We start from the raw sequence: 26,140 nt of genomic DNA, 5'->3' as shown, positions 1-26,140 counted from the left end.
CAGCTTTCTAACAATTCAGTTATAACACTTTCTCTGATGATGGACATTACTATACCAATGTCTAGTACAGTAAGTGGTAGGCACATGTGGCTATAAGATGTTAATGAAGTGAAATTTATACGTAAACATACACATGGAGCTAGTGTCATTCTAGTCCCAGTTATCCTAAAAGGATCTTTTTCCTTCTAAAAATAGAGAGATTATGAACATTAAGAATCATTGGAATAAGGCCAGGCACAGTGGCTCACGCCTGTAATCCTAGCACTCTGAGAGGCTGAGGTAGGTGAATTGCCTGAGCTCACAGGTTCGAGAACAGCCTGAGCCAGAGCAAGACCTTATCTCTAAAAGTAGCCAGGCCTTGTGGTGGACGCCTGTAGTTCCACCTACTTGGAAGGCTGAGGCAAGAGAATCACTTGAGCCTAAGAGTTTGAGGTTGCTGTGAGCTATGACACCACAGCATTCCACTGAGGGCAACAAAGTGAGACTCTGTCTCAAAAAAAAAAAAGATGGTGATAATGAAAACAACCGTCTTACTAAAAGGAGCTGCCAACACTAACTCCATGGTGTGGCAGGTACTAGTTAAAGATTTTGCGATTTTCCTTTTTTTTTGGTGTGTGTGTTGGGGGGGAGTTTGGGGTGGATTGAGACAGGGTCTTGCTCTGCCACCTAGGCTAGAGTGAAGTGGTGTCATCATGGCTCACTGCAGCCTCCAACTCCTGGGCTCAAGTGATCCTCCTGCCTCAGCCTCCTCAGCAGGTGGGGCTACAGGGACACAGCACCACACCCAGCTAACAAGTTATCTTCTCGAACCCTTCAGAATCTCAGGTCATTCTTGGTCACAAGTGCACACTGAGCCTTCTGCTGGGGTAATGAGCTGCCAGAAACAATGAATATTGTCTTCACAATTGATCAGATGATGGTCTAGAACATAGAATAGGACATGTTCAATGGCCCAGGGCAGCAAAGGCCAGAATATTCTCCTGGGTGAAAGCAGGTAGGGACAGTGTAACATGCCAGAAACAAAATCAAAATCTTGTTTTTGAGTTTTTTCTAGTAACTCAGAAACAAGAACATGTCATATGATGTGGGAAATTCATTAACTAAAGCTTCAGCCTCCATAAGCCACTACTGTTTGTTTCATATTCAGCACTAAAAGCAGCAAACTACCCTAATGACATAAGCATACTGGAAGTTTAATTTCAACTTTCTGTTCAAAAAAAAAGCAAAACTTTAGTAACTAGATAAATATGACTAATATTTTCCAGTTTAAACTTTAGACCACAAAGTACCAGTGTTTAGAATTAAGCCAGTCCTGGTAGGATGTGGGCATGCATGTAGGAAGCCACACCCAGCAACCAGCAATTTATTATGCTTCTGGCCAGTTTTTTTCTAATAACAACACAGCCAATGTTGAAGGAAACAAAATAAACTTACAATAAAAATATATTTATAGAACAGTTTCAAGCCCTTGGATTTAGCTAAATTAGCATTACTAATTTACAACCATTCCATTCTTACCCATTCTTTTAATTATACGCATAGGGCAGCAGTTCTCAACCTGTGGGTAGTGACCCCTTTTTAGCAACGAAAATACATTGTGGCATTAGGCACCACTGGCATAGGGGATCAAAGAGAGTAAACACAAAATGGAGAGAAACACAGACCTCAATATAGCCCCAAATTTGAAAACTCTCTGTCAATATATTTTAGATACTAGAGAACATGAAAGATTCCTCTGTAATGATAAATCAATACTCAGCCACGTCATCACTCTGTAAACTCAAACTTATCTCTCTACAAATACACACATTATCCTCTCCCATCTTCTAAATGGTTCTAAACCAAGGGGCAGTATTGTCCCCTAGAGTTTGTTTGGTCATGCCTGCAGATGTTTTGGGTATTATAACTGCATGTGAGCTAGTAGGCAGATGCCAGGGATGATGGTAAACACCCTACAGTACATGGGACAGCCCCCCAAAGCAGAATGATTCAACCTCAAAGTCAATGCCTTTGTTGGAGAATCCTGGCAACATCCAGACATGGACAGTACCTTGTAATTTCAGGAGGGGAACAAAAGGCAAGAGGTTTGAAGGAGATCATCTGCTGCCAAACTTGGTCTTCCATGTTTACAGCTGAGCACACACTTGGAAAATGGTCAGCTACAATTAATTCTACAATTCCTAACTTGGGCCAGAATATTCTGGAACATTTAGCTACTGAACTATTTGCAAACATTACTATGCAACTTCCAGAAACTTGAGATTCACAGAAATAATTTGAAGTCTATGAATCAATCTTTGCCAAAAAAAAAAAGACAATTACTAAGAAATGATAAAGAATAGGTTCCAAAATATTTAAAACTGGGACATCTCTCTTATAGTTTCTGGAAGACATTATTTTACAAGCTAAAATTAGTCAAAAAAGCACATCCCACATTTGTTTTAATGAATCAACAGAGAAAGAGTTATTCTCACAGTTCATAAGGCATATATAATCCTGTGTTGGAATGGCAATGACACTACAGCTACAAATTGTTAATACACACGATCATTTTTAAAGCCAACAAGCTTTTTTTCTCTCTTCAAGGAAGTGGTGTACTCACAGGCTCGATTCCGGGTTTTGTAAGTGCAAGTATAGAGGCTGCAGAGCCTTGCTGGCATGCACCTCAGAATCTGGAACTTTCTCCACAGCAATTTGTGTGGAGCTGCTTGAAGAATGACCCTCAGGCTGTTCATCACCACCATCTTTAGCTTGAAATCTTGATCAGCTCCCGAATAGCTTGCAGGAACCTAATAATCTCAAGGGAGGAGGACAGAGAGGAAAAGCTATTACAAACTGAGAGTTAAGATCTTGGGGAAACGTCTAAGTAGGACAACATTCAGGCTAGCAGTACACACCCTGAGGTGGGGGAGGGCAAATGGGAGTCAAGAGTTTATTCACTTTTGTTCCTCAAACTCATTTGTCCCCTGCGTGGAGGGAAGGGAGGGTCTTGATCACTGACTCATATGCTTTGCCTTTCCCCTGGGGTTGGCAAATACCAGAGGTCCAGAGAAAAGATTCTCTTTAGCCACAGGAATGAAAAAAACTGTTTACTATATAGTTTAAAATTGAAAAAAAAATTGCTCTCTGAAATCCCAACTAGGTATCCACACCCCACATGGTGTCCACATGTAGGAAGATGCCCAAGATTAAAGCTGCCTCCAGGCAGCTGGAATAAAAACAATCATCTGTGTCTGGATCGCTTAAAAAGAACCCAAGACACATCCTGCCAAAATAGTCATGGGCGGTTTTGAAACGAAAGCTTAAATATAATCTGCTATTCTTTGCCAGTTTTAGTGTTACACTGGCAAAAGCCCTCGAACATGGGGAAAATGAACAAGGTTAATCCTGAACCCTTTCTACCTCTCACATGTTCACAGTGAAAGTCTCTTCTGAGACGGGGACGATGATTTCAAGGTACTCACTATGGTGTTCTGAGATACTGTAATACTGACTTTGAACACGTCCCCTCATTCCATCCCCACTCCCAAACTGCTTCATTCACTTTCCCTGAAAACTCCCATCCTTGTACCATGTGAACAAACATGCTCTAAAATGGGAGGGGGGATTCTTTTTTCTTGATTACACATTCATTCCACCATAGTTTTTTTTCTTTTTTTGCAGTTTTTGGCCAGGGCTGGGTTTGAACCCACCACCTCCGGTATATGGGGCTGGCGCCCTACTCCTTGAGCCACAGGCACCACCCTCCACTATAGATTTGAAGTGTGTAGTGTGAGCACTTCAGATGTGTTCAGGCAGCTGTTGGGGACATGATTTGAGGAATCTTTACAGAAGGGTGGCTGCCAGGCCATGCGCCCTGGCCTTGCTGAGGTTTTAGTGTCATGCCCATCGGCCACATAGGCTTTACTTCTTCCAACTCCAGTCTGTGCAGATGTTCTTCCTTCCTTGGACCCTCTCCCTCCATCTGGGCCTGGTAAATTTCTACCCCCACTCCAAGTGACAGACTTCCGTGTCACTCCCTCCTGCTCACCAGGTCAGGCCAGCATTGAATGAAAAATACCTGACCAGGAATGTACTTCCAGACACCATCCTCCCCAGCATCTAAGCCCCATAGTGGCAGGAACCATGTCTGTCTCTGTCAGTTTTTTTTGAAACAGAGTCTTACTCTGTCACCCTGGATAGAGTGCTGTGGTGTCATTGCTCACAGCAACCTCAAAGTCTTGTGGTCAAGAGATCCTCCTGCCTCAGCTTCCTGAGTAGGGATAGAGTCAAAGGTAGGAACGCTGCCCAAATAGAACGCCCCCCCCCCCAACCTGGTCTCACAGGGCTGGGATTCTGCCTGTTTGAATTTTCTTTTTTTTCTTTCTTTTTTTTTTGTAGAGACAGAGTCTCACTTTATGGCCCTCTGTAGAGTGCTGTGGCCTCACACAGCTCACAGCAACCTCCAACTCCTGGGCTTAAGCGATTCTCTTGCCTCAGCCTCCCGAGCAGCTGGGACTACAGGTGCCCGCCACAACACCCGGCTATTTTTTGGTTGCAGTTTGGCCGGGCCTGGGTTTGAACCCGCCACCCTCGGTATATGGGGCCGGCGCCTTACCGACTGAGCCACAGGCACCACCCTGCCTGTTTGAATTTTCAACATTTATTGTCATTTCCTTTGCTCCAGGACTGTGTTGGGTCCCGTGGTGCAAAGTGAAAAAGAGCATAAAAAGAAGTGAAGTCCCGTCACACGCTGTAATGTGAATGAACTTTGAAAATCTGGCGCTAAGTACAAGAAGCCATCCACGAAAGTCATATATTACATGATTCCATTCACATGAAATACTGAGAATGGGGAGATCCACAGAGACAGAAGGCAGATTCTCAGTGCTAGGGGTTGAAAGAAGAGGGGAAGGGGGAGTGAGCACTCACTGGGTGTGGAGTTTTGTGGGTGAAAGCTAGAGTAGGCTGACTTTCCCCCCTGAAATCTCCAGCAGGTTACGGCCCTGAGTTTCAGGTCCCCCTGTTGCAGTGCACACACTCCTCTGCTGCAGATAGGGGGTTGGAATGTCCAGCAGAGTAGCTAAGAAAGTAGTTTGGAAAATGTCTAAAGATCAATAGGTTAGAGACAAGAATATAAATGAAAGTCGAAAATAATCGATAGTTGCCCCCGTAGATACCCTGCAGCCGCAGGCACCTTGACCTAAAGGCTGTGACTTTCCTTCCTTATCTTTGCACTGCCCCCCAGAAGTATTCTTTAATTTGTAGCTTAGCACTCCCCTGTCCTGCAGCATGAGAACTTTCCTCCCTAAACAAAGAACTGCCTGTTTCATTGAAGCATGAAGTTATTACCTTTTCACTTTTTGCCTTGTAAGAACACGCCCCAAATTTTCTAAATAAATACAGCCCTGAGTCCTGGGCCTGTTAGCCTCGGGAGGGGCTGGCACGGTGTGTGTGCTGTGTGCTCTCACTAGCATCAGGATACTCTGTGTGTGTGTGTGTGTGTGTGTGTGTGTGTGTGTGTGTGTGTGTGTGTGTGTGTGTGTGTGATTTTCTCAGCCCTTCTCTCCCTTTGTGTGCCTGACCCCGGCTTGAGGAGGAACCCCCGCAGTCTGCCAGGTCGCCGCTGGGTTACGGGTTGCTACAGCATTTCTTTTTGGGATACTGAAAAATCTTTGGAACTAATCTAGAGGGAGGTGGTGGTTGCACAACATTCACAATATTATAAATGCTACCGAATTGTACACTTGAAAAGGTTCATTTTGTGTTATACGATTTTACTTTAACAAACCAGTTCAAAGCAGAACATTCATGTATGACTCTCAGCAGTGTGGACATGCTTGCAGGAAAGGTGGGGGAGGGGTGCCAAAAGGCACAAAAAGAGAAATTGAGGAGCATGAAAGACACATTTGTGAAAGCTGATTATACAGACTGGGTCATTCTTGTCACATCAAATAAATCAGACTCAAGGGGTGGGGAGAAGAACCCACCCTGATCCCTTGGGACAACAGAGCACCTGCTCCGAGAATTTTTCCTGCTCCAAGAATTTTTCCTACAGCTTTGCTGCCGAAACTGCCTGCTGTAACCTGAAAACAGTTCTTGTACTAACTATGAAACAAGCTGCTGCAATTCTAAGACTAGTTTTACCCACTGTCACCATACACCGATCAGAGTTTGCCAGTCCTCCCCCACCCATTATTAGTGCCAATGAACTTTCTTTCAAAACATTTCTTCTTTTTATAAAATGTCCAGTCTTCTCTTTGTTCTTTGGACATACTGAAGACCACCTGGTGTGTGTGTATGCCTTAAATGGCAATCCATGCTTCCCAAATAAAACGTTAATTTATATTCTTCTCTACATTTTTCATCTTGACACATTTCACTTACAGATCTGAACTTTATTTCTTCACACCATCTTTCCAAGAAGAGTGTAAGATACAACACCCACATCATGATCCCCAGTGTTGCTGAGCAAGGAGGCAACACTACTTTCTTCCTCCACTCTCTGTGCACACCCCTGCTAGTAAGCCACTGTACTGCTGTCCTTGGCCCTGCTCCATCTGAGCCAAAGGGGAGAAGGCTATACCTACGTGAAAAGAGAGAAAATCGCACCTGACGAGCTATGTCCAAGGAAAGCAGAAAGCAGAGTTATTTCTTGTCACTACCCTTCAAGGAATAAGAGAGGTCTCCAGCAGAGCTATCAACAAGCCATCTGCCCAGACAAGTATTATGGCATGTATCAGTTTGCTAATGCATCACTTTACGTATGTACACAAGGAACTCAAGCCACAAGAAAGGGGACTGGTCCGCCTGACTCTCTACCTGGGGTCTTTAAGCTGGTAACATCTAAAGTCATCTGCATTGCCCAAAGGTGTTTGCAATTCTCAAACCAAAGTTAAAATCAGGTTTGTTTATAGTTCTGTGCGTTTGTCATTTTTGAAGGGAGCTTATAAGTTAAAATGTACCTTATTTAAGATCTGCATAAGTTTGACTCAATTTCAAACACAGACTAGTAATAAATTTTCAAGGAATTACCTTGGTACTATCTTGAGCCAAATAATAGCAACTTGTTTTCAAATAGCTTCCTTACCCAAATTGACTGAGCTGGCTTATAGAATAAGAGACCATCGATGAGCTCAGTTCAGAATCTGATTCTGCTTTCTATTTTTCTTCTTTTTTTTTTTTTTTCTTTTGAGACAAAGTCTCACTTTGTTGCCCTAGATTGAGTGCCATGGCATCATCATAGCTCACAGCAACCTAAAACTCTTGGGCTCAAAAATCCCCTTGCTCCAGCCTCCTGAGTAGCTGGGACTACAGGCGCCTGCCACAACCCCTGGCTAGTTTTTCTATTTTTTGTAGAGACAGGGTCTCGCTCTTGTTCAGGCTGGTCTCCAACTCCTGAGCTCAGCCAATCCACCCGCCTCAGCCTCCAAGAGTGCTCGGAGTTCTGGATGACTTTTAATGTAATGATTTTATTTTTCTTTTAAAGCCAATATCAAACAATTGCAACTAGGGCGGTGCCTATGGCTCAAAGGAGTAGGGCATTGGAACCATATGCCAGAGGTGGCGGGTTCAAACCCAGCTCCAGTCAAAAACTGCAAAAAACAAACAAACAAACAACAACAAAAAAAAAACAACAATTGCAACTAATCAGCATTCCCTCTGATAAAACTGACTTGACCTAAAACGAAAATTTAAGAACTGCTAAGTGGTATGGAGACATTCTGCCTTAACTGGTATTTCTTTTCTACTGCCTTTCATTCTTGAAGTGAAGCAATAGTGCATGATTATCTCATGTCAAGAATTTGCTTGTGTAAAGATGAAACAGTCATGCTCTTTCCCTATTCCCACGAGCTCAAAATCTACAAGGAAAAAATATTTAAACAGATCTTTCTCTCTCCCTCTCTCTCTGTTACCTTTTTAAAATTGTGGTATAGTATACATAATAGTTATCATTTTAACCAAATGTAAAAGTACAAATTTGGTGACATTAAATACAGTCATAGTGTTGTGTAACTGTCACTGCCGTCTATACCTATCCCCAGCATAAATTCTGTACTCATTACACAGCTCCTCCTTCGCCATCCTCCCAGGCCCTGGTAACCTTGCTTCTACTTTGTGTCTCTGTGCATTTGCCTCTTCTCCCTACCTCCTAGAAGCAGAATCATACAGCACTGGTCCTTCAGCAGCTGGCTTTTTTTACCTAGCATAATTAAACAGATATTTCTCAATCAAAGGCAGATCCAATGGCAGCCTTGATTTAGTGTGATGAGAACATATGGGGCAGAGGCTCTAAGTTTCAGGAAGGGGTGGCATGACCCATGTGTCACAGAGAGGCAATTTCAACAAGGGGGCAATGGCAAAGGGATAAATAGGGAAACTTCACGGATAATGAGAATGTGGGGGGGGGGCAAAGATTAGGCCCCAAGCTCAGAGAAGACAACGAGGGTGGAAATGGACAGAACCTTAGGCTACTCAATTAATAATTTCAGTGTCAGGAGGATGTGGGCAATCAAGTGGAAAATGCATCCTCTCTTGCTTACAAACTAGTTGGAAAGAGAGACTTAGTAATTTTCAGGAAGACTAATACCAAATACAAAATATACTCAACAGAAAGGATATGCTGGCTTGGCCTTCCAAGGGAAGTTTATGATTAAGATAAGGCCAAGGGCATGTCCACCAGCCAAGAGAGGTGTACCAACAAATGGCTAGACATGAACAGGGCCCTGCACAAGAGACTACATGGGGTCTGAGGCCTGTTAGCATGGCACCCAGAGAAGTCTGGGAAGTGACCCAGGGCTTTGCTCCACAGAGAGCTGTCTGGAAAGCACTGAGGTGTGGCAGGCTGGGGCTGACTGCCAGGGCCACAGTCATGCCTTAGGGACTGCCCTACACCCTGCAGTGAAGCTGTTTGTGTGCAATATGGAGGCTGGCAGTAAATGACACCTGGCCCAGAGGAAGTTTCACCTGTACAGGGCCAGATTGGCTCTCCAGGGCTAAGGAGCAGGAGGGTTCCAGAGAGCCTAACTTTACCCCCACCCTCTGTTATTGTCCTCCACAAAACCCATCACTCAATGATGGATTGCCTGCAGTGGTTCAAAACTCTCAACTCTGTCCCCCAGAATGTTGCTGATCTCTGGCTGGGCTCAGTGGCTCACGCCTATAATCCTAGTACTTTGGGAGGCTGAGGCGGGCAGATTGCTTGAGCTTAGGGGTTTGAGACCAGCCTGAGCAAGAGTGAGACCCTGCCTCTACTAAAAATAGAGAAAACTAGCCAGGTGTTGTGGCAGGTAACTATCATCCCAGCTATTCAAGAGGCTGAGGCAAAAGATTACTTGAACCCAAGAATCTGAGGTTGCTGTGAGCTACAATGATGCCATGGTGCTGTACCCAGGGTGACAAAGTGACACTATCTCAAAAAATAAAATAAAATAATGTTGTTGCTGATCTCACCTGTAGGGGACTCTGACTCTGAAGATCTCCTTTTATGTCCCTTAGACAAACAAACAACAAAAAAGATCCCCAAATCTATTTTTTAAGAGATGGGATCTGAATATGTGGCCCAGGCTGGTCTTGAACTCCTGGCCTAAACCTATCCTCCTGCCTCAGCCTCCCAAGTAGCTGGGACTACAGGCTTGAGCAGGTCTGGCCCAAACCTTTTTATTGAAGCAAAGCTAAGAATATGTCTGAACATACCATTATTCCAAATCTGTATGAATATCTGTCAATGCATTGGCCAAGTAGATGCCCAAGACACGCAGCAGAATGTGGGGCTGCATGAGGGTTTGAGATTAATTTGGGGACTATGAATTTCCAAGAGACTGGAAGGTGTTCAGCTATTATTCCATGTGTGTAGCAGGAAGCACTGATGGTTTCTGATGACTCTGACAGCAGAGCACAAGATGGATGGGAGTGGGCAAGGAATGGAGCCAGGAAAGTCAAGGAGAAGGTGATTCCTTCAACCACTGTTCATTAAATCCATCACTCTTTTATTCTTTCTTTCATTAATATATCAACTGAACAGCTATTAAATACCAGATACTGTTCTAGGCTCACTGGGGAAAAGAACAAAGTCTCTACCCTTGTGGAACTTACATTCTAGTGGGGGATACAGATAATAAACAACAAACATAATAAAGAAGGCAATTATAAAGGTAATTAGAATATGTCCAGGAGAAAGTAGAGGAGGGTAAGGAAAATTTGGAGTGCCACTGGAGAGGGGGTATTGCATTTTGAAATATATTGCTTAAGGGAGGGCTCATTGAGAAGGTGAAATCTGAGCAAAGGATTAAAGGAGGTAGGGAATTCCAGGTGGTGGCGAGGGGAACTGACTGGGAAAAAAGACTGAAATGGGAGCATGTCTGGCACATTTGAGGGATGGTAAGGTGGCCAATATGGCAGAAGTAGAGTGAGCCAGGTAGAAGGACGTAGAAGACGAAGTCCAGAGGTAATGGGTGCCAGGTCAAGGAGACTTCTGGGCTGTTATATAGGTTCTTTCTCCAATTCAGGGTTTCCTCAACCTTGGCATTGTTAACATTTTTGGCCAGATGATCCCTGGTTTTGGGAGGCTGTCCTGCGCATTGGCGGGTGTTTAGCAGCACCCCTATTGGCTAGCATCCACTAGATGCCAGGAACACCCTCCGTAAGAGTTGTGATAAGGAAAAAAATGTGTCCAGACATCACCATCAGTCCTCTGAGGGGGAGGGGAGGGTTGCCCCTGATTGAGAACTTCAAAGTGCAATGGAGAGAAAATGGGGATTTTTGAGCAGAGGATAATATAATCTGATTGATGTTTAAAAGAACATTCATTTTGTCCTATTAAAAATCCCCTTGAGAGATTCCTACAGGATGGTGGGAGAAAAAAAAAATCACCTGAGAAGTATACACAGGGAGGGACAGGAAAGAAGAGGAAGACCCTTCAGGATAATCCAGGAACTTGAACTAAGGATGTTACAGTGGAGGTGGTAAGAAGTGGTTGGATTTGGATGTCTTGGAGATACAGCTGGTAAGAAGTGAAAGGAGCTAAGCATTACTGGAAGATTCTTGTCCTAAGCAACTAGAAGAATAGAATTGCCATGAACTAAGATAGGGAAGACAGTGGGTAAAACAGGTTTTAGGTGGGAAATTAGTAGCTCAACATTGGCCATGTGGAGTTTGAAATGATATTCAATAATCTAAGTGAGAGAATATGAATCACTAACTGGGCAGGACTGTAGAGATGGACAAAGGTATTTTGTCTTCAAGAAATGGATATTTTTTAAAAGAGACAGTCATTTTGATTTTACAAAAACATTGGGTTTGGTACTCAACCAAAGGTGTAGAAAGAGCCTCATCATTTTAGGGCTGGAGTGATGCTGGTGGTAGAAAGAGGATGAATCCCTGAATAGAGAAACAGAACCCAGCATGAGAAACAGGAAAGGGAAAGATGATGGTCTCACTGCTAATCATGTTGGATTTGAGGTGCCAAAGGGACAGCCCAGAGAAACCATCTAGGAGACAGGTGGCATTGCACCTCTGGTGCTCCCTGAGCAGTCACAAGCCAGAGACAAAAGGAAAATCCACCCCCCCAGGAGTTACAGACGTATGGAGGGAGGTTGACAAAAAGGAGAAATTAGGATGCCAAGAAAACTGAGAAGGAACAGTCAAGGGCAATGGAGGAAGGAATGGAGCACGGAAAGTGGGGTGAGGAGGGTACCAGGAAAATGGAAATAAACAGAAACTCACTTTAGCTAAGGCTAGGCTATATTATAGCTAACAATACATGAGGTTATTTATGCTCAGACTCAAGGCCAATTAGACTCAGTTATTTAAACTTACTGAAATCACAAAATGTAAGCTTGTGAAACCAAAAATAACATTTAACCATCAAACATAGCACACAACCATGAACTACTAATTACTATATTTCCTGGGGAATCTGTCCACAGATAAAAGCCCAGGGGCTCCATGGGCCAAAGAGGAGCTTTCTGTGTTATATGCCCTTTCTTCTCACTGATTATTTACGTATATACTTGGATTTTACTAACATGCCCCTTATCTGCTCTTTTGTAGACTTAGAAATATGTGGAAAGATTCTGAAAACCTTTAATGAATCATTCATAAATCACATATTTATTAAATGACAAGTAGTTTGAACTCTGCCTGATTAAGCCATTTATATTTATGCAAAATCGAGAGCAAAAAAAATGTTCTTTGACCAAAGGTTACAATCACATTGTAAACAATTTTTTGATTCTCAACAGATTGAACCTTTCTTTTCTCTGATTTCAAAAGAAAACATGCCTTTTGCAATCCCCTGAAATCTAAATTAGAGGTTAGGTTGCCATATCTTGACCGAAAAAGCTTAGCTTCCTCCTCTCACCCACTTCTTCCCTGGAAGCATGATCTCAATCTGAGGTAGCTAAAGGTTTCAAAATATATTTCTTTTCTTTTTTTTTTTTTTTTTTTGAGACAGAGTCTCACTCAGTCACCCTGGATAGAGTGCAGTGGTGTTATAGCTCACAGAAACCTCAAACTCTTGGGTTCAAGCAATCCTCTTGCCTCAGCCTCCCAAGTAGCTGGGACTATATGGCACCCACCACAATGCCTGGATATTTTTTTTTTCAAGAAAGAGTCTCATTTTGTAGCCCTGGGTAGAGGGCCATGGTGTCATAGCTCACAACCTCAAACTCTTGGGCTCCAGTGATCCTCCCCTCAGCCTCCCAAGTAGCTGGGACTACAGGCACCTACCACAATGTCCAGCTATTTTTAGAGACAGGTTCTTGCTCTTGCTCAGGCTGGTATTGAACTCATGAACCTAAGCAATCCACCTGCCTCGGCTGCCCAGAGTGCTGGGATTACAGGTGTGAGCCATCAGCCCAGCATTCAAAATATATTTCTAATAACTGCTCTGTGTGCTGCAACTAATTGCCTGGTGAGGCCAATGAGTTGAAATGCACAGTCTCTTTTCCATCAAATTTCCAAAATATTCATATCCACTCATTCACTCACAATTCACTCAACTTTTATTGTCTTCGAACTGTAGGCAGTATATTCCAAGAACAGGGCAGGTATGCACAGACACAAAGAATGGTGGTACCTTGCTTCTTGGGGCTGGTGAATTCAAGTCCTGGTACTGAGGTCAAAAAATATCTGAGTAAAAGTGGAAAGTCCCAGAAAGTTGAAAGTTTTTCCACTTCCAACATATCTGAGAACAGGGCCACTCTGAGAGATGACAGCTCAGAAGCAGGGTCTTCAGCACCTTCTCTAGCCAGAGAAATAGGGTTTCTCTTCTCCATATTCCAGTAAGGGTTTTAAACAGCAGAGTGGAAAATGGCCAGATTATAGTAAAGGAAGAAGGGAAGCAGAAAGCAATGCAGTTTTCAGTGGCTGAGAGAGAAGAAGTTCTAGACAAGCTAAGGTGTACACATTAACTCACCGTATTTCTCAAACTTTCCCAGAGAAAACACCAGGGGAGGGCACTGACATTAACATTAACAAGTTGCCACCAGCCTCAGGGAAGAAGCATTTAACAAGGAATGCCACAAAGGATCACGGCCCCCAACATTGTATTTTGGAGGCTCCTCTCCTCCAGCTTTAGGACAGAGCACAAAGGAAGAAAGCCGGAAGAAGGAACTGCGGAGTGAAGAAAGCTCAGATTTGTCCACATGGCACAGCTCTGATGCTGATCCCCTGCCCTGAGGGTGGCTGTGAGTCTGTCCACAGCCCCCGGGGGGGGGCGGGGGAGAGATACTATATAGAAGTTTACTGCACCTCGGTTTCTGGAACAACTACCTTAGATTTGTAGCCTTTACCCCGTCTCCAGCTATTTTACAGCAGGCTGGACTTTCTGAGTTATGTAGATTCAACCAACCCTGGCAACATCCCTTCCCAAGGAGCTGCCCGCCCGACCCCCATAAATTGTCTGGAGCAGCTGTTCTCTGGTCAAGTGCAAAGAACCCTAAAGGAAGTGCATCTGTCTAGTGACTCCCATAGTATAAGAATAGGGGTGGGATGAGGGAGGCCAACGTCCCGTTAGGGCCCCACCCAGTCCCCTGGGGCGCCCGGGGGAACCCAGGCAATACTGGCAGGACTGACAGCTGTCCCGTTTCCAAGATCTGGAGCGAGGTGCCTTGGGGAGGGCCACGGCCCTCTCTGGGTCGGTCCACCCCTGATGTCACCCCCACTCCATTCAGCCGTTGATTCTTACCTGAGTTTCCCCAGATCACTAACCAGCTGCTAGCTCGCCTCCTGGGACCCGCAGTCCACTCTCCGGGCCATTATAACCACGTCCCTTTGGGCCCCGCCCCACAGCACCGGCCACGCCCCCACCTGACATCTGCGCCCCTACGAGGGGACTTACTGCCTTGGTCACGCCCACCAGACCCCGCCAGCCTCTGCTCTCCACACTGGCCACACCTCTTTCGCTAAAGTCGCTCCCCTCCCACCCGGGCCTCGCCACCTTCTCCGTCCTAGCCGCGCCTTTGCTCTCGGCTTGGGCTAGCCTCTCCATCCTGCGTCACCCCTCTGATCTCCGCTGTGGTCGCGCTGTAACCCTAACCCTTTCCCGTACCATCACCTGTTCTCCCTGCGCCCGCAGGAGCGAAATCTGACTGCAGTCTTCAGAGCCTCATCTAAAAGATTACTTTCTTTAGGTTCTTTCCATTTCCAAACACCGCGACTTGATGTGCTGAGAACAGTTGATGTGTCCTTTCCAAATTGTTTTCATGTCTAACATACCAGAGTTTCTTGCTGTGGACCCATGTTCCTTATAGACCCTTAGCCGACCTGAAATGCTAGGCAGATGACTGGAGTAAACAGAATCCCTCCACTTCCAGACGCCTCCTCTTGATGACCTCTTCTGGGCACCCAATGCCCTCTTGCTCTCCTAGGGCCTGTCGAGGCATCACCCCCACTTAGACTGAAACTCAGGTTGCAGTCCTATGCTCTGAGATTGCTCTTCTGTCCTTGTGCCTTCCGTTGCAACTCTGGCTTCACTTGAAAAATGAGAAGAGGTTATAACCAGTTTTCTTCCCCTGTCCATGAATCTTTGACCATTCGAGTCACATTTATTGAGTACCTGGTCTCCTCACAAATAAAACAAACTTCAAGGAACTTACAGTCTGAAGTTGCCCCAACTTGGGTTTGTATGTGACAAGAAAGGATGAGAAAGTTAGGGAAGATATAGAAGAAAAGGACTTGGTAATCCCAGGTCTTCTTGATCCCATTATTAGGAATATTAGGGTAGCAAACATAACAATCCACTTCTACAGTATTTAGTATACTTCTTTACACAAGAAATTCTCAATAAATCTTCACTGAATATCTACCCTTTTCCACATGTATAGAAAGATACAATTTCCTCCCTTTGCAGCAGCAAAACTTGCCATTTTGTTTCTTTGTATGCCAGCAATAAAGATTTTATGATTATATATTACCTCTTTTTTCTTCTCTTCCCATCCTCCATTTCCTTTCTGGCTTGAAGACAATGAGAATATTCAAAATGTTGTGCTAGAAGAGACACAGAGAAAAGAATAAGTTTCAATAGAACAATTTTATCAAGCTTACCCTGTCCTGGAGAACTCTGCCTCATTTATAAAATGTTTCAACATTTATAAAATGTTGTCAGTCATTTGCCTGAAAAATGAACTCAAAGAAATTGGTCCAAATTCAGACTGTATAAAGGAGTGAGTTAATTGTTATGCAGGTAGTTCTACCTCACTTTCTTCCCCCCAAATGATTGAGGCAGCTTAATAAAATATAGACATTACAAGATAAAATAGTGGAAGGAAGGATGGGGGTGGGGGTTAATGGAAGGAGAATACAATAATGTGGCCAATGCTAATATTAACATTTAAGAATATACTTTGTTGCAATCAGTGTAACCTAGCTTATTGTACCCTCACTGAATCCCCAACAATAAATAATAAAAAAAAAAGAAATAAAAAAGAATACACTTTGTTGGATCCAGAATGTTTGTCACAGGCAGGCCAGAAATTTGACCCTAAGCTTTTGAATAGCCAAAGAAAAGAGAAAATAGCTATCCTTTTTAGGTTTCTAGTGTTCACATGAAAAAACAAACTGGTTTTCTCTGTTTTGCTTTTATCGAAACACTGTTTTCTTGAATTTTAGTCCTGAGAGAAATCCCATTTTCTCATAAAGATGATGTAGTGAGCTGAATGGGGGGCTAAATGTCATGAGAAATTACACCCAGATCCCCTCAATGGAAACTGTGGGTACAATAACAAAGCCCAGTGCATTAAATTAGGCCTGGCTCAGTGGCTCACGCCTGTAATCCTAACACTCTGGGAGGCTGAGGCAGGTGGATTGCTTGAGCTCAGGAGTTCCAAACTAGCCTGAGCAAAAGCAAAACCTCATCTCGACTAAAAATAGAAAGAACTAGTTGGGCATCCTGGTGGGTGCCTGTAGTCCCAGCTACTCAGGAGGCTGAGGCAGGAGGATTGCTTGAGCTCAGGAGTTCCAGACTAGCCTGAGCAAGAACAAAACTGTGTCTCTACTAAAAATAGAAAGAACTAGCTGGGCATCCTGGTGGGCGCCTATAGTCCCAGCTACTCAGGAGGCTGAGGCAGGAGGATTGCTTGAGCCCAAGAGTTTGAGGTTTCTGTGAGCTATGATGATACCATCGCACTGAACCCAGGGTGACAGAGTGAGACTCTGTCTAAAAAAACAAAAACAAAAACAAACAAACAAAATCCCAAAGCCCAGTGCATTAAATTAATTCTATGAACCATCAAAACTTTTCTCTTCATTTGAGTATTTAGGTCCTTAATGGTCTGTGTTGATACAGGGTGGTATTTAAATAATCTTCCCTGGGATGGCAAAGAGGTTTCAACTCAGATGTCAACTCTGGACTATTCGTGGTAGCTGCCTGAATAACTATGTTGAGAAGCACTGGGGCTTTGTCCAGACTCAAAAGGGAAAAGTTCTATCAATTAATGTTCTGAGTGCAGGATGGCTAAAGTGGTTGCACACAGAAACCTATCTGGTACCTCTGCTTTGTAGAAATAGAGGGCTTGTCTGTGGGACTTTTCGTCCAAATCATCAATTCTCATTATAGGGCTTTTGATAAATGTCAAATAGCAGAGTGTTCAAGGTCCCTTTCTCACTCTGTTCCTCCCATACTGGTCTTCCCCTGTTCATTCCTACCTCAGAACCTTTTCCTTTGCTCTTCCCATTATTTAGACTACTCTTTTCCCAGATCTTTCTGTATAAGGCTGTTTTTCTCATCATTAAATTCTCAGCTAAAATGTCACCTCTTTAGGAACATCTTTCCTGACAACAATATCTGAAGTCGTATCTGAGCATAAGGGTCACCTGCACATCATGTTATACAATGAACACTCTGACTCAGTGGTTCTGGGGTGTGGCCTGAGATTCTGAATTTCAAGTAAGCTCCCAGGAGATGAAAACCTAATGTTCCATAAAAGACACTTTGAGCAATAGCCTCACCTCCCCACCTCTATGTAGTATCACCTGTTTCATTTTCTTCATGGTGTTTCTCACTATTTAAAATTATTAGTGTATTGATTGTTGTTTGATTGTTTATTAGAATGTATATTCTTTGAGAGCAGGAGCTTTCACCGGTTTGTCCAACTTTGCATTCCCAGCACTGAACACAGTACCTGGTGCCTCAGTAGCTGCTGAACCAATAGAGTTCAAGATTCATTAATTTCATTATTTCTTCAGTGCCCACTTACTGACTTATTAATGACTGTTCATTTATACACACCAGAAACTAGACTGTAAATGATAAAAAGCAGTGCCACTCAAGTGCCAGTCTGTGAACTACTGGTTATTGGTCCAAGCAGAGATAAAAAGCATGAACTAAAATGTAAATCTGATATGTCATTAAGCACAGGGGTTATTTAGCATGGCTTTTTTTTTTTTTCATACTAAGGAGGCTTTCTTGATGAAGAAACCAATGAGTTGCTTAGCCCTCTGAGGAAGGGTCCTCTTCTAATCCTAGAGTGTAAACAGGGCCCTTGTGGTGTGATACATTTTAAGGAGCACTGATATAGAGCCTAGAAAGCTTAATAACATACAGTTCCATCTTTGGAAAATTCCCAGGCAGGGAAGAGAAACACATATTTAAAGTGCAATCACAAAATTGTTATCACTTGCTGTAATAAACAATTGTTGAGAGAATTTACAATTGTGCGTGAGGAAGGAGGATTGAAGAGAGAATGAGGAACTATGGGATAGAACAGGGAATTTTGGTGGTTAAATTAAGAATTATGGGAGAAAAAGCATGGTAAAATAGAAAAGAGTTTGCTAGAAGAGAGGGAATTGTAGGAGATAATGGAAAATTGTGGGAAAGGGAAGAATTATAGGAAAGACAAAGAATTTGGGGCAAGAATAGTAGACTGTTGGCAAGAACAAAAAAAACTGGTAGAGACAGAACTTTGGAGGAATCAAATGTGATAGTTAATTTTATGTGGCAAGTTGGGTGGGCCACAGTACTTGGACATTGGGTCATATATCATTCTGAATGTTTCTGTGAACTTTTTTTTTTTTTAAGAAGGTTAACGTTTAAATGAATGGACTAAAACTGATTACCCATAAAGTGGTGGGCCTTATTCTATCCGTTGAAGTCCTTAATAGAGCAAAGACTGAGCTCCACTGAGAAATAATGAACTCTAACTCTTTCTTGGGTCTCCAGCCTTTTGGCCTACTTGCCCAGTTTTGGACTTACCAAGCCTTCACGAAATTGCAGGAGCCAGCTTCTTAAATCTTTTTCTAAACATAAATCTTGTTGGTTCTGTTTCTCTGGAGAACCCTGACTAATACAAAAGGTATTGTGGGACAGACCAAGAAGTGGTTCCTCTCACCTCAGCCATGGTACCCGAATTCAGTCATCTGCTCCTCCGCAGGATTAGTAATCTGGAGAAATGCCTTTGGCTGTTCCTGCACTTCTTCGCTGCCATTTCCATACCTCCAGGGTCACATTTTTCCACCTAAACCACACATTTCTTTTTCTTTCTCTCTCTCTTTTTTTTTTTTTTTGAGACAGACTCTCTCACTATGTCACTCTGTTGTAGAGTGTCGTGACATCACAGCTCAAAGCAACTTCAAACTCTAGGGTTTAAGAGATTCTCTTGCCTCAGCACCCCAAGTAGCTGGGACTACAGGCGCCCACCATAACGCCCAGCTATTTTTTGGTTGCAGTTGTCATTGTTGTTTGGCAGGCCCAGGCCGGGTTGGAACCCACCAGCCTCGGTGTATGTGGCCAGCGCCGTAGCCACCGAGCTACAGGTGACAAGCCTACACATTTCTTATTTCAGCCAATCCCCTTTCCTCCTCATATGCCTCTTTTTTTCCTCTTCTCAGAAAACGCATGAGTGCCACTTGGCGACACCACAACCACCTGTGCAAGCTCCCAACATTCTGTCTAGGTCTCCCTTCCCTTCCCTTCCCTCCCCTCCCCTCCCCTTCCCTTCCCCTCGCCTCCCCTTCCCTTCCCTTCCTTTCCCTTACTTCTTTCTTTTGACAGTCTTATTTTATCACCCTCGGTAGAGTGCCCTAGCGTCACAGCTCACAGCAACCTCAAACTCTTTGACTCAAGTGACCCTCTTGCCTCAGCCTCCCAAGTAGTTGGGACTACAGGTACCCACCACAACACCTGGCTATTTTTTGTTGCAGTTGTTATTTTTGTCTAGTTGGCCTAGGCCTGGTTCAAACCCGCCAGCCTGGGTGTATGTGGCTGGCGCTGTAACCACTGTGCTATAGACACCGAGCCAGTTTTTCTATTTTTAGTAGAGACAGGGTCTTGCTCTTGCTCAGGCTGGTCTCCAACTCCTGAGTTCAGGTGATCCACCAGTCTCAGCCTCCCAGAATGATGTGACTACAGGTGCTTGCCACAACACCGGCTATGTTTTAGAGACAAGGTCTCACTCTGGCTCAGGCTGGTCTGGAAGCTGTGAGCTCAGGCAATCCACTCGCCTTGGCCTCCCAGAGTGCTGGGATTACAGGCGGGAGCCACTGTTCCTGGCCTGCCTTCTGCTTTCTTATTGCAGCATCATAAGCCATCTGATGAATACTGTAACTATACCCCCATGGCCAGGATCATACTCCCTGCACACATGCCTTCTTACCAAGGTACCTCAGATAATTATGGGGGCAGACAATTAGAGCAAAGAACAGAGACTTCTGGGAGAGATCAAGAATTGTGGGAATGGTAGCACCCCACATGCACCGAAGGTGGCAGGTTTGAACCCAGCCCGGGTCAGCTAAAACAACGACAACTGCAACCAAAAAATAGCCGGGTATCGTGGGAGGTGCCTGTAGTCCCAGCTTCTTGGGAGGCTGAAGCAAGAGAATTGCTCTAAGCCCAAGTGTTTGAGGTTGCTGTGAGCTGTGAGATGTGACGCCACGGCACTCTACCCAGGGTGACATAGTGAGACTTTGTCTCAAAAAAAAAAAAAAAAGAAAGAAAGAAAGAAAAAGAATTGTGGGAGAGGGCTGAGTGCAGTGGCTCACACCTGTAATCCTAGCACTTGGGAGGCTAAGGCGGGTGGATTGCCTGAGCACACAGCTTAGAGACTAGGCTGAGATAGAGCAAGACCTCATCTCTAAAAATAGCCAGGTGCTGTGGCAGGCACCTGTAGTCCCAACTACTCAGGAGACTGAGGCAAGAGAGAATCACTTGAGCCCAAGAGTTTGAGGTTGCTGTGAGTTGTGATGCCACGGCTCTCTACCAAGGGTAACAAAGTGAGACTCTGTCTCAAAAAAAAAAAAAAAAGAAAGAAAGAAAAGAATTGTGGGAGAACACAGAGGAATGTGGGGGATCACAAGGACCAGTAAGACACGATAGAGAACCCCCAAATAAAACCATATAGCTATGATCAACTGATTTTTTTTCAACAAAGCAGACAAAAACATATACTGGGGAAGGTACAAGAGTTTTTTGCAGGTACAAAAACACTATCTAACACTATTAGATAGCCACATGCAGAAGCAGGAAACTGGATCTCTGTTTCTTAATATATGCAAAAATTAACTGAAGATGGATTAAAGACTTCAATGTAAGACTTGAAACAATAAAGATTCTAGAATTCATAAGAAAACCTCTTCTAGAAGTTGGCCTAGGCAAAGAATTTATGAGTAAGACCTCCAAAGCAAATATGCCACCAACAAAAATAAATAAATGGGACTTAATTAAACTAAAAAGGTTTTGCATAGCAAAGGAAGTAATCAACAGACGAAATAGACATCCTACAGAATAGGAGAAAACACTGGCAAACTATACATCTGACAAAGGGTGGAGTTCTTTATAGATTCTGAATCTATAAACCAGCCAGAACAAAACAAATAACCCTATCAAAAAGTAGGCAAAATAAATCAACAAATTTTTTTCTCAAAAGAAGACAGACAAATGGCCAAGAAATATATGAAAAAAATGCACAACATCACCAATCATCAGGAAAATGCAAATTAAAACCACAATGAGATACTACCTGACCTCTGTCAGAATGTCCATTATCAAAAAGTCAAAGAATAATAGATATTGACATGGACGTGGCAAAAAGGGAATATTTATACACTGTTGGTGGGAATGTAAAGTGGCACAACCGCTATGGAAAGCAGTATGGAGAGTCCTTAAAGAACTAGAAATAGACCTACTACTAGATTCAGCAATCTACTACTGGGTATCTACTCAAAGGAAAAGAAGCCATTTTATTAAAAAAGTAAAACCTTGCACCTGAATGTTTATTGGAGCACAATTCACAATTGGAAAGATATAGAACCATCCTAAGTGCCCATCAACTGAGTGGATACAGAAAATGTGGTGTATATATATATATATACCATGAGATACGGTCATAAAAAGGAATGAAATAATGTCTTTTGCAGCAGCTTGGATGGAACTGGAGACCATCGTCCTAATTGAAGGATCTCAGGAAAGGAAAAACAATCACCATGTGTTCTCACTTATAAGTGGGAGCTAAATGAGGGATATATATATATAATCATTAAGTGGCATAATGGACATTGGAAACTAAGGAAAGGGGTGGGAGTGTAAGAGATAAAAATCTACCTATGGGTACAATGTACAATATTCTGGTGACAGGTACACTGAAAGCCCTGACTTCACCATGATACATTTCATCCACATAACAAAAAATACATGCACCTCTTAAAGTTTTTGAAATTAAAAAGAAATTTTAATAAAAAATTCCCACTTTAGAAATATAATGTTGGCATTATACATTCACTGTGGTTGTCTGAGTTAATTTTTATTTCCAAGCAGTAGTAATTAACATTTCCTGAAGTTAAAAAAAAAAGCCTGTGAAAAGTAAGTCAAAGTTCATAACAGTTATGGCTGTTAATTAGCCTACAGAATTTGATGAGCCTTTTGAACATGCTATTTTCATAAGATTTTTTTCTAATTTTAAAATAGGGCCTGGCTCGGCGCCTGTGGCTCAAGCGGCTAAGGCGCCAGCCAGTACACCTGAGCTGGTGGGTTCGAATCCAGCCCAGGGCCTGCCAAACAACAATGACAGCTGCAACCAAAAAAAAAAAAAAATAGCCAGGCGTTGTGGTGGCGGGCACCTGTAGTCCCAGCTACTTGGGAGTCTGAGGCAGGAGAATCGCTTAAGCCCAGAAGTTGGAGGTTTCTGTGAGCTAAGATGCCATGGCACTCTACCCAGGGTGACAGCTTGAGGCTCCGTCTCAAAAATAAATAAATACATAAATAAATAAAATAAAATAGGGCCTAAAATATCAGGATGGAGACAAAAATATTCCAATGACCAGGAGTCTTTGTTTATAATAGATCCTGGATGTTATGATTTTTTTTGTTGCTATCCTTCTAGTTTTTGTTTTTTTCCTGGCGAGGAATGAGGGAGGACACTTCATTCCCAACACTTTCAGGCTTCTTAGAACTCCAGTTTGTGATTAGGAATAGTCAATTCCATTTTATTCAACAATCAAATATTCATGGGCCACGAGAAATATAAAATGAACTAAATATTGTCCCTGTGCCCTAGGAACTTACAATTTTGTAGTACACAAAAGTCAATCATGTTGGCAATAAATGCGTATATGGATGTGTACAACATGCTACGAGGATGCAAGAGAAGTGAATAAATAGTAAACGAGTTCCACAAGTCAATTCTAAAACTTTCTAACAAAAGGGAAAGAAAGGAAGGGTTTCTCAGAAGAGGTGATGATCAAGGCAGATCTGGAATAATGGCTGTTTAAAGGCAAAACCTGAAAGGTCACAGGCAGGGCCCGGTTTGTTTTTTTACTTCAAAATAAGATATGTGCAGTATGCATGGGAATTTGTTCATAGTTTTTTTTTTTTTTTTAAACTGTAGTCCAGCCCTCCAATGGTCTGAGGGACAGTGAACTGGCCACTGTTTAAAAAGTTTGAGGACCCCTGCCAGGGGATTCACCTTCAGGAAATCACAACAAACACAAAAGCACAAAGGTCAGAGGAAGGACATGGTGACCGCAGGGACTGGCTGAAGGAATGATTGAGAGGGAGAAAGAGGGAGAAAGCTCAGTGTAGCTGCATCTGAGAAGCCAAGTCGGCTAATGAGGACTTCAACGTGGAAACGGCTTTGGTGTAAATCACAAGCAGACGGATCATGGGAGGCAGGAAGGGCATCGGTGACAGTGAGTTTCCCGTGTCCTGTTCTTCCTGATCTAGGGCTATCGGACTTGCAGGCCATGTGGGCCTCGACCTACCAGGGGAGGGCCGGGAAGGCTCTGGAGCCGCCAAGGGGCCGGGGATTCCTAAAACGAATGAATGAAAGCTGGAGGGGGCCTGGAAGGAAGAGTCCGGCGCCGGGGATGACGTGGACTCCATGCTGCCCCTTCTGGCCTCAGTTGTCTCCTCCTGCAAAATGGCGCCCTGGACTGAAGGGCGTGCTAGATTTCCTTCAGGTTTACTAGTCATTCGCTGCTCTGTGGTGTTTCAAATGGCGAGCAGACGTGAGAAAAGAATGCAAGGGGGCGTGGGGTGGGTGGGCGGCACCCGAAAACCAGGTCCTGTGGTGACGGGTGCCAGAGGGTTGGGAGGGAAAGAAAGCCTCAAAGTGAGACGACGGAAAGGCGCCGAGACAGGCAGCGTCCTTAGCGTGGGGCTGAGAAGGGGCCGTGGAAGTGGCAGGAGATGAGGTCCGCGGGTCTGAACCCAGGGGACCCTGGGACACGCCTGACACGGAGCAGATGAGCGGGAGGGGCCCCGGGCAGCAGTGAGCAGCTCGGCTGCCCCCGCCCGGTCCCGCAGGTCCCTGTGTGCCCAGCTGAGCCGGGCACGGTCCTTGCGCTCCTGGCCCGGTCCTGCAGCCCGTCGCCAGAGCAGGAGCGTCTCGGGCCCCTGGGTTTCCCGGGGCTGGCAGCCTCGGGGGCCTTCCCTGCTCCCTCTTCCTCACGCTCGGCGATCCGCGGCGGGGAAGCCCCGAGGGTTCTGCCTCCTGAGGGTTCCTCGAGTCTGACCTCCCTCCGCCACCTGCCACTGCCACGACGAAGGCACCGGTGTCCTCCCGGACTCCCTACACCTGGTCACGGCTGGTATCTTGGCATGTCTCCCACCCATGCACTGTCCGGGTCCCACAAGCAAACCCGAGTGTCTTCACTTAAAATCTGACTGGCTTGTCGCCGGTCTCCAGATGGAGTCCCAACTCCTTGGCTGGGCCTGTGAAAGCTGTCCCCGTCTGGGGTCGACCCGCTTCTCCAGCTTCTCCAGACCCCTGGGCGCAGCCTGCCCGGCCCCAACCCCCGTCGGACCTTCTGCTCGGCGCCCGCGTCAAGGCTCTCGTGAGGGTCGCCTTTCCTGTCTCCCACCCGGTCTTTCACGGAAGAGCCACTCGGAACATCACTTCCCGCAGAAACTCTCACCAGGGCTCCAGAAAACAGCGTAGTCGCGGCGTCCTCTGTGTTCTTTTGGCACTCGGTGGATTTTTAAAAACAAAACACGGGCGGCGCCTGTGGCTCAGTGGGTAGGGCGCCGGCTCCACATACTGAGGGTCGCGAGTTCGAACCCGACCCCAGGCAAACTGCAAAAACAACAACAAAAATAGCTGGACGTTGTGGCAGGCGCCTGTAGTCCCAGCTACTTGGGTGGCTGAGGCAAGAGAATCACCTAAGCCCAAGAGTTTGAGGTTGCTGTGAGCTGATGTTACAGCACTCTACCGAGGGTGACAAAGTGAGACTCTGTCTCTACAAAAAAAAAAAAAAAAAACAGTATTCTACTTATTTGTAAGTTTCTTTCTTTCTTTTCTTTCCTTTTTTTTTTTTTTTGAGACAGAGCCTCAAGCTGTCATCCTGGGTAGAGTGCAGTGGCATCACAGCTCACAGCAACCACCAACGCCTGGGCTCAAGCGATTCTTTCTCTTGTCTCCGCCTCCCAAATAGCTGGAACTACAGGCGCCCACCACAACGCCCGGCTATTTTGGGGGGAGGTGGGGGTGGGGGAGGGTTGCAGCCATCATCGTTGTTTGGCGGGGGGCTGGATTCGAACCCTCCAGTTCAGTTGTATGTGGCTGGCGCCTTAGCTGCTTGAACCACAGGTGCCCGAGCCTTATTTGTAAGTTTCATACAGCCAGCCGGCTTCTCAAGGACCCTTGTGCAGGGACTTGATAAGGGAGGCCGGGCGCCAACCTTTTGGCCCTGGAGTGAAATGTCAAGTGGGACAGTGAAGGAGTCAGCGTCATCGCGATGGTTTACCGGAGAAGAAGCCTGTCCGCGTTTACTTGTATGTGGTCGGTGTCCCTAGACGTCCCCCACATGAAGGGGAGTATTTCTTGCATTGTGAGTAGCTCCCCGCCCACTGGAAAGAAGGAAAAGGCAAACAGCCCCGATGAGCTGTGCCTCAGTCCCAAGAGTCTCACTTCAGAGAAGGCTGCCCCTCCTCTGGGCTCTGGCAGGAGCACGCTACCTGCCCTGGGGGAGTCACCCTTCCCTGGGCTGGTTTCCTCGCGTGCACAGATCCGTGGGCTTTTACCCAGAGTGCCCTGCCTCCTTGTTGACATGCACATGGGAACTTCACTTTCACTGGCCTTTGTATTCTACCGCTCACCAACATTTGCTCCACTTTTTTTCTCAAACTGTGAACGTAATTTACTAGTAATATTATTATAGTTAGCTTTCGTTGAATGCCTACTATGTGCCAGGAACTATGTAAGCACATAGCATATAGACTCCCTTTTGATACTCA

General features: G+C 44.7%; 1 protein-coding gene across 6 annotated transcripts in view; it reads right to left on the bottom strand.

The window, feature by feature from the left end:
- Nucleotides 1–25,004, bottom strand: part of CA5B (carbonic anhydrase 5B) — a 68,846-nt gene extending 43,842 nt beyond the window's left edge. Inside the window, exons 1-3 of one of the 6 annotated variants that reach the window (XM_053580388.1) lie at nucleotides 24,823–25,004; nucleotides 15,396–15,468; nucleotides 2,603–2,797 (exon numbers count right to left, since the gene is read on the bottom strand). In XM_053580388.1, coding sequence (XP_053436363.1) covers nucleotides 2,603–2,744 — 142 coding nt within the window. In that variant the 5' untranslated portion in view covers nucleotides 2,745–2,797; nucleotides 15,396–15,468; nucleotides 24,823–25,004. Of the gene's footprint in view, nucleotides 1–2,602; nucleotides 2,798–14,167; nucleotides 14,288–15,395; nucleotides 15,469–24,711; nucleotides 24,727–24,822 lie in introns of those variants that run through there. The other 5 variants (XM_053580389.1, XM_053580391.1, XM_053580392.1 and 2 more) reach the window with 5 other exon arrangements.
- Between the last annotated feature and the right edge of the window lie 1,136 nt (nucleotides 25,005–26,140).

Source organism: Nycticebus coucang, chromosome X (assembly GCF_027406575.1).
Source record: "Nycticebus coucang isolate mNycCou1 chromosome X, mNycCou1.pri, whole genome shotgun sequence".
Taxonomy (NCBI): domain Eukaryota; kingdom Metazoa; phylum Chordata; class Mammalia; order Primates; family Lorisidae; genus Nycticebus; species Nycticebus coucang.
The sequence above is the reverse complement of the archived record's forward strand: the minus strand, read 5'-3'. Positions and strand labels throughout refer to the sequence as shown.